Here is an 8692-nt window from a genome sequence, read left to right on the forward strand (position 1 = left end):
GTGAGATCCATCGAGCCAGCTCATTTCTTTTATCCTCGCATGGTAGATCTTATTTGTCTAAAAAAATTAATTTTTTTTTATTTTTTATAACTTGGCCCCCCGGGCTCAAATCATGATTAGCAGAAGCCTTAGAGCATCATTAGCAGAGTTTTCTTTTCTTTTCTTTTTTTCTCATTTTTCTTTCCCTTAATACCTCAAAACTTAAAAAAAAAAAACATTCTTTTCATAAAATATTAATAATAATTAATGATACCATAACAAAAATGTTGTGTGAATTAAATATCAACAAGACAACAAGATCAACTAGTTAGATCTTATCCAGAGAAGCTAAGGCCAGCAGTACTAGTTATATATTAACTATCAAATGGAGTCAAGTACTGAAAAAGGCAATGGCGTAAATAAGAATCCACATCTTCATGATCAGACAGTGACGAGTCAAGAATTTATAATAGTGACACCACACCAGACTTTGCAGTTTGCATTAAAAAAAAACATAAGTAGGAAAGAAATTAACAAAGACACTGAGACAGAAAATGATCGATCACATTGAATCAGGGTAGTCGACTTTGATTTTGGTTGGTATTTTTAGTTGGAGATGGAGTCATTAAAGTTGGTCAATTACCTCAGCACACTCAAGACAGCTCAACTACATAAATTGAATCTGCATCCCAGTCAATCATTTTCTGCACACACAAACTTGCTTACCATTCATAATAACTTTTATGTTTTAAGTCATTTCCTTTCTTCTTCTTTTTTTTCTAGAAAGTTTCCTGCAAAGCGTGGTACTCATTTTCTAGACTCCCAACTCCAATGTTTATTGCAAGTAGCTTGGGTAAGGCTTGCAGATGCATGCAGGCCATCACTTGAAGATATTAAAGCCCAACAAGACTACGGTTTAGACCACTTCATGCATGGAAAATCTGGTACTTTCAAAAAGTGCCATCACTCGGTTTGGAAAGCATGACGTTTAAGGCCTTTGGGATTAGCTCCCTTCCTTTTCAAGCATCAAAAAATGCGTTGGGTGAAACAAAATTCTTCTCAGATCATTGCTGTTTTGAGATGTTTTAAGAAATGTGTTTATTACAAAACCATGCATATTCCAGGCTCCAGCTAGTATATATGGCCGGACGTAACACTCATGTTCATACGAAACATTAGTACTGGAAATATCCAGACAAAAAATTTATTTCCCTATGACTCTTTCAATACCAGAGTGAATACTGGCGATCAAACTTTTTCTTCGTCACTGAGGATGATCTTCCATCATCAGAAAAACTCATAAATCCAAATTCCTCATCATTGCCTCCAGAGGGACTAATGCCAGCAAGCTTTGAGCAAATTCCACTAATAAAACCATCCGCCTTTTCATCTTCAGAGTCCAGCAACAAACCTGATTCTTGAACCTCAGGGCTATCCCATTGGTGTGATCCTACATTAACATTGTTTTTTTTAAATGTGAAATATTTGTTACTCTCCTCATGATCGCGCGTTCCTTCTTCTGAATTAGAATCTTTTGTAGGTGAGCGCAGTTGATCATGTTTGTTCAGCTCGTATGTATCATTCCATGTGGGAGTACTTGTGGTAGAATACGATGAGAGAATTGAAGAAAACCTTGACGTTTCGGAGGAAGATGAGGGAGTAGTACTAGCAGTACTAGAGGAAGGAGAAGCCGTGTTTGGACTTCCAAATCCTTGGATTTCTTTTGTTATTTTGAGAGCTTTCAGACGCGCTTCTTTGAGTGCTATTCCTCCTCCTAGAAGTTTAAGTATCTCCTCTGATTTCTTCTGCATGCTGACGCCCCAGTTGAACCTAACATCATTCACCAGGATTTTGAAAATGAAAGCAAGCATATGATATAAAGCTGGTGCTATGCTAATGGCCTGTCGGCCAACATTATTTGGCTATCCCTTAAAGGAACAGGGCTCCCTTCAAACAGTCAAATTGCCTGGAAAAGAAAAAAAATAGCTCGTGCTATGTATATATATACATACATTTTACCAGAGAAACCTGAGGATTTTATGGAATTACCCCTTTTCATCTATGTGTTTAAATGTTCCAAGCTCTTGAATAATATCAGCATCACGTTGGAATTCTTCAGCCAAATCTTCAGGACCATGAGTTAGTAAGAACGCAAGAAGTACCAGTGATTTGTAGGATTGTCTCCATCGCTTCCAGTCAACGTAATAGAACCTGCATTATTTCTATATTAACATTTAAGAATTGGTAGCAATTGGGGTCTTAACATAACAAGGGAATGGTGATGTAAAGACTGTAAAATGGTCATGTAATGTTCAATATAAAAATCAACGTTTTTACGCTAAAGTAAACAAACCCACCTTCTATGAAGAACATCAATAATTCTCCAATAATCATCCACCTCAAAGGATGCTTCAGCTATTCTTGTCATTGTTCTAGCATCAGGGCTACATGGATTGTTATTTGTAGCTTCTTCGGCCAACCTTGAGAAACGAATATCAATATGATACGTTATCGCAATGCAGGACAGAGAAAACAGCGAATATACGCGGTGTGTGTGTCTCTGAATCGAAAAAAAAAAAAAAACTTTTTGCATTTCTTTTAATATCGTAACACAAGGGATAACTTTTCAGTCCAAACTATAGATCTCTGCTTTAATTTTCCCTCTTTTCTATAAGAAAACGTACCCTTCTAAAAAATAAAAATAAAATCATTTGGTTGGCAACCAATGACCCCTTTCATGCTTGGTGATCTAACCATCCTCCCTCCCTCTATTAATCTCTCTCTAGTCTCTCTTTCTCTCTCTGGATCTCTCTGATCTCTCTCATGAATTCAAACGTCGCTCGTATATATAACACTGGACGAAAACAAATTCAAACAAAAGCTAGCTTAATAGACTAAAATAATTTTTTTCCATGTAATTGGTGGGATTAATTTAATTTCTTTCTAAAAGAAAGTTAGGGTTTATAAGTTATAACTGATCAAAATAATTAATTTTATAAGCAAACCAAAGGTATGTATTAATAGAGTAATACTATACACCACATTTTCATTCTATTTTCAACCTATTAAGTAAAATATGGCTTATTTATCATCATTAAAAAAATAAAGAAATATGCAATAAATGATTATTCAATGGTGATAAATGAGCTACATCATACTTAGTGGGATGATAGTATGGTGTATAGAATTTTTCATATTAATATAATAGGCACTCATGTCAATCGGTAGTCTTGCATTACGCTGCGCATGATCACATGCATGCATGCTTCTTTTAGTGTTCAGAAAGATAATTTATTTTTTGCTATACATGTATATGTGCGCGCGCGCGCGTGTTAATGAGTGTGATGAAAAGAAAAGGAGAGAGAGATCACTTACAGTTCAGCTTCACTAACATCAGTGAAGACCAGCCTGGCAGTTCTGTATTTCTGTTTTAGGAAAAAAGATGCTTGCCTTTTAAACTGGCCTAGCAACAAGGACCCCATAAGAAGGCCGCAGAGACTTCTTCGGCAAAATTTAATTCTATATATATGAACGAAACCCAATTCTGATTATTTTTCAGTGAAAATAAACCCAATTCTGATTATTTTTCAGTGAAAATAAACCATGATCAGCCAGACAAGCTGAATGCAAGAGTTTCCCTTGAAAGCAATAGTTAAACGTTTACAAGAAGTTTAAATTTTCGAACACCACAACATCATGATAAGTAAAAGTCATCCACACGGCCACTACATGAGCTACTTAAACAGGAAAAAAAGCTTATCCAAAGAAAACCCATGCACTATTTTGAGACGTACGAGAATTTTAGACCACAACCATTGTACTTGGGTAGCCATGACTCTAGCTCAGATAATAAAGGACAAGTATTTTCATGTAAAGGGAATACACAATTGGCTAATATTAGAATTTGACCAATTATAATCCATATAATTTTTCTCTCCAATCTGAATATATCTGTGCGCATATATATATGGACTGAACTGAAGCGTAGGACCCAAAACCATGTGTTTGGCTGTTGAACTCATCTCAAACCAATTATTAATGAAACCTATTACTTTTTTAACTTCACATAAAAAAAAGTTAAATTTATTTCAATCTACTTTTTATACATAATTTAAACACATATATCAACTTATATATTTACATTCAAACACATATCAACGGGACTCACAAAATATTATTATTTACAGATCAACTCAGATCATACATCCAAACGCAGTGTTTGTTGAGTGATCACATAAACGTCTTCTATTTTAGTGAACATAGTTTCGGGTTATTATTATTTGTATTTATGTTTTGCTAGTTTTTTTAGAGTATCAAATGTAATAAATATTGTTATGTTCAATTTGGTCTCCAAAATTTTATGGATCTCAAACTACATTAGTATATAAAGTAATGCTACATGTATTTACAATTTTATGTACAACATTATACGTATTGAGTAAAAGTCCAATTTTATCATTTTTTTATTTTCTAATTCAAATTTTGAATTTCAAATTGCATAATATTCAACATATCAATAACTAACATGTTGACATGTATGGTTGTGTAAGTTAAAATTGTAAGTATAAATAGCATTTTCTTGGTATATATAAACATCTCAGACTTTGGACAAAATATATATGCTCCGAATTATGATGATCAAGCGGTTTTCGCATTTGGCCGACCAGACTCGCGAGTAGATCATTAAGGTATAATCCATCTAAAATTCATTCTCAACCATAGAACAATAACTACTCTAAATTTCCATTGCAAGATGAAGACATTTATTATATATCACACTACAACAAAATTGAGATTTAGTGACGCTTTAGAATTACTGACAGTCCCCAAACTGTCACAAAAAATCAGTTTTTCTGACAATTTATACAAACCGTCAATAAATCTAGATGAGAATTCGTCTGACGTTTGAATGTAGGCAAATTTACGTTCAAACGTTACATGAACGTTTGAACATTAAAGATTTTTACGTGCAAACGTAATATTTTTTGGCGCCAACGTTCAAACGATGATCAGTGACGTTCGAACGTTAGATAGAGTATTTGGTAAATATGACTATAATTTAAATTTATATAGTTTTTAAATAAAATAATGCATCATTTGTGAACAATTATTACAAATTTAAAGAGATTGAAATTTGAAGCGCAATGATTTAATATTAAAATTGGATAAGTTAACTGTAGTATATTATAGACTATGTACATAATATATAATACACTATATTATATACTAGTTAAGTATATAATATATATTATATATATAATCTAGTGCTATATACTATACTATATATAGTCTAGTATATATTATATATAATATATATAGTATATATATACTCATTATATATTATATCTATAGTCATTACATATAATATATTATATAGTTAATATATTAATATTATATAGTTAATATATATAGTATATATTATAGTATATAGTTAATATTATATATAGTTAATATATTATATATATTATTATATATTATTTATAATAATAAAGTGCATTTCTTTCACATACGTTCGAACGTTAGTGTGTGAAGTTTGAACGTTAGATAGAGTATTTAGTAAATATGATTATAATTTAAATTTTATGTAGTTTTTAAATAAAATAATGCATTCTTTGTGAACAATTATTATAAATTTAAAGAAATTGAAATATGAAACGCAATGATTTAATATTAAAATTCGATAAGCTAACTGCAGTATATTATATACTATATATAATATATAATACACTATATTATATACTAGTTAAGTATATAATATATATTATATATATAATCATTACATATAATATATTATATAGTTAATATAGTTAATGTATTAATATTATATATAGTTAATATACTATATATATTATTTATAATAATAGTGTACATTTCTTTCACATACGTTCAAACGTTAGTGGGTGAAGTTCGAACGTTAGATAAAGTATTTGGTAAATATGACTATAATTTAAATTTTATGTAGTTTTTAAATAAAATAATGCATCATTTGTGAACAATTATTACAAATTTAAAGAAATTGAAATTTGAAGGGCAATAATTTAATATTAAAATTGGATAAGCTAACTGCAGTATATATATAATATATAATACACTATATTATATACTAGTTAAGTATATAATATATATTATATATATAGTCTAGTTCTATATACTATACTATATATAGTCTAGTATATATTATATAATATATATAATATATAGTTAATATTATATATAGTTAATATATTATATATATTATTAACATTCGAATGTTACTTTTTAAATGTTTGAACGTTACTTTTTAAACGTTCGAATGTCATATCAAATCAGAGTGGTTTTAATGAATAAACACATGGGAGGAAGCATAATCATTTCTTCTGCTTCTTCCGTGCATGAAAGAGAGAGTGAGAGTGAAAGAGGGTTGTGGGTTAGAGAGAGAGTGTGTGTGTTAGAGTGAGAGATGGTTAGAGAGAGAGTAGAGTGAGAGAGGATTAATATTTTTGCTCTCTCCATTGATTTTGGTAAGGAAAAACTCTTTTTTCCTTTAAATGTTTTGCAATTTTATGATATTTATTTTGTGTTTTTTTTAAATATGTCTTTAACTAACTAGTGTTGTGATTTTTTTGAAGGATTGGTTGTTGTGACTTATTCAAAACTTGTGATTTGTAAAATGATATTGTGAGTGATAGGTATATTTCTAAACTTTATTAAGATGTTTATATATTTTGTTGTGCTTTTGTTGTGGATAATGATGCATATTTTAATGTGTATAATGTGAGTTGATTGTGGATTTTGAAGGATTAGATATGGGTATAATATTGTGAGTTGAGTAGTGAATTTTGATTGTATATATTGTGAATATGTTTTGAATTGGATATTATTGATGAATTAGAAGGAATTGAATTGTTTATGTTGATGAATTAAAAGCAAATCTTTGTGATATGGATTATGTAATATGATGAATTAAAATAAAAAATTGTGTTGTGTGTATGCTTATTTTTAAAATGAAAATATAAATATTTGTGTATATTTATATATTAAAATGAATATGTTTTACAATTGTGTACGTGAATTTGAAGCATATGTTGTGGTTATTTTTTTGTGACTATGTTTTGGTATTTGTGAATTAGTTATTATTGAGCATATGTATATGTGATTTGTGAGTTAGTTTAGTCTATGGAAAATATGTTTATATATTGTGAATTTGTGTATTACAGTATTTATTAAAATTGTTGAAAATATGTAAAATATTGTAAATTTAGTTGTAAATATGTTTATATATTGTGGAAATATATGATATCATTTTGAATAAATTTGTGAAATTTTATTGAATATGTTGGGAATAATTTATTTAATTATGCAACATGTCATTAATTTAATTTTTATTTGTATTTCTTTTAAATGTTACTTATTTTGCAGCATTTTTTTTTTTTATCAAATGAGTATATGAGATCAAGACAACAAGAGTTTGAGTCTCTTTTAGAGCAACGGTCTTATTTAAAGATATGTTTGCAGGAGCAACATAGAGACTAGGAGGAAAGAATGTGCAGTGAAGTTTAAGAACAAGTGCAGAGGGAGATGAGAGTCCAGATAGGGTGTGTTATGTCACTACAGTAAAATCGCGGTGGACAAAGAAAGAAGAAGAAATGAAATCAATTCAGTTTTCTCATTATATAGAACTTTTAATATCTAATTTTACAACTATATAAAACATTGTTAGTTGTTAATTTGATGGTGTAATATGATGATACAATTTGTATATTTTTTAATTTTATAAAAATAGTATTTTTGATCTATACGTTCGAATGTATATAACAAACGTTCGAATGTTGGTTCACGTTAGAACTAACGTTCGAATGTACGACCTAACGTTCGAACATATTCATTCTCAAAACAAACACAACGTTCGAATGTTTAAAGGATTTACATTCAAACGTTTTGTTTGACGTTATAACGTAAATATGATATGTTCGAACTATAACTAACGAACGTCAAATTTTTTCATTCGAATGTCAATTAGTCGGGTTAACGTTCGAACGTTACATTTTGTGACAGATTTTAACTGTCACAAAAAATTCCACGTTCGAACGTGACATCAAATGGAATACCTCCAACCGTCACTAAAAATATTTTTTGTGACGGTTGAATAATAAACTGTCACCAATTATTTTCTGGGACGCATATTAGGTGACGGTTTCGAACCATCACCAAATGTCTTTAGTAACATTTTGGTCATTTTTTGTGACGTTTTTCTCTGTCACAAAAGATCAATTGTATTGTAGTGTCACTAATCTTTTTTATTTTATTTACAAATCAAACAATTCTAGAACTTATTGAGAAAAAAGAAAACTAAAATATTGGCAGAAACTTGGGGATTAAGTTTTTTCCTAATGGGAAAATTAGAACAATAAAAATTGAAAGGGTTGAGATACCCAACAACCATGTCAAACCAAAAAATGCAGTGCAGAAAATAATAAATAAATTGAAAAATAGAATGAATGAGTTCTAGTCCCATAACTTCTTGACTCATGTTTGAGAAAAGATCACCATAAATACGGTTTTGCCGACGGGATCAAGGAGAGTCCATCAGTGCACACTAGGGTGTGAACTGTAATTGTTTGTATATTGAGGATCTCATTTCCTACATTGTTAGATAGTGGAGCATACGAAATAACTCCCACATAAAGAAGTCTGAAAATTTTTGCATTAATGGATGGCAGAATCACAGGTAGCA

At 30.1% G+C, this 8692-nt stretch overlaps 1 protein-coding gene across 1 annotated transcript; it reads right to left on the reverse strand.

The window, feature by feature from the left end:
• Positions 1–1046: 1046 nt before the first annotated feature.
• LOC122303053 (epsin-3-like) lies at positions 1047–3666 on the reverse strand. Its single transcript, XM_043114583.1, has 4 exons — positions 3355–3666; positions 2337–2459; positions 2029–2190; positions 1047–1809 (listed from the first exon to the last, which is right to left on the reverse strand). The coding sequence occupies exons 1-4, from the start codon at positions 3459–3461 to the stop codon at positions 1203–1205; spliced, it is 999 nt and encodes a 332-aa protein (XP_042970517.1). The 5' UTR covers positions 3462–3666; the 3' UTR covers positions 1047–1202.
• Positions 3667–8692: the final 5026 nt, after the last annotated feature.

This window comes from Carya illinoinensis, chromosome 1 (genome assembly GCF_018687715.1).
Source record: "Carya illinoinensis cultivar Pawnee chromosome 1, C.illinoinensisPawnee_v1, whole genome shotgun sequence".
NCBI classification, from domain to species: Eukaryota; Viridiplantae; Streptophyta; class Magnoliopsida; order Fagales; family Juglandaceae; genus Carya; species Carya illinoinensis.

Excerpts from the sequence above, each read along its gene's own strand:
- LOC122303053 (XM_043114583.1), bottom strand. The coding sequence starts at position 3,461 with ATGGGGTCCTTGTTGCTAGGCCAGTTTAAAAGGCAAGCATCTTTTTTC. Across the intron at positions 2,460-3,354 it reads GATGTTAGTGAAGCTGAACT|GTTGGCCGAAGAAGCTACAA; the intron begins GTAAGTGATCTC and ends TCGTTTCTCAAG. Across the intron at positions 2,191-2,336 it reads ATTGATGTTCTTCATAGAAG|GTTCTATTACGTTGACTGGA; the intron begins GTGGGTTTGTTT and ends GAAATAATGCAG.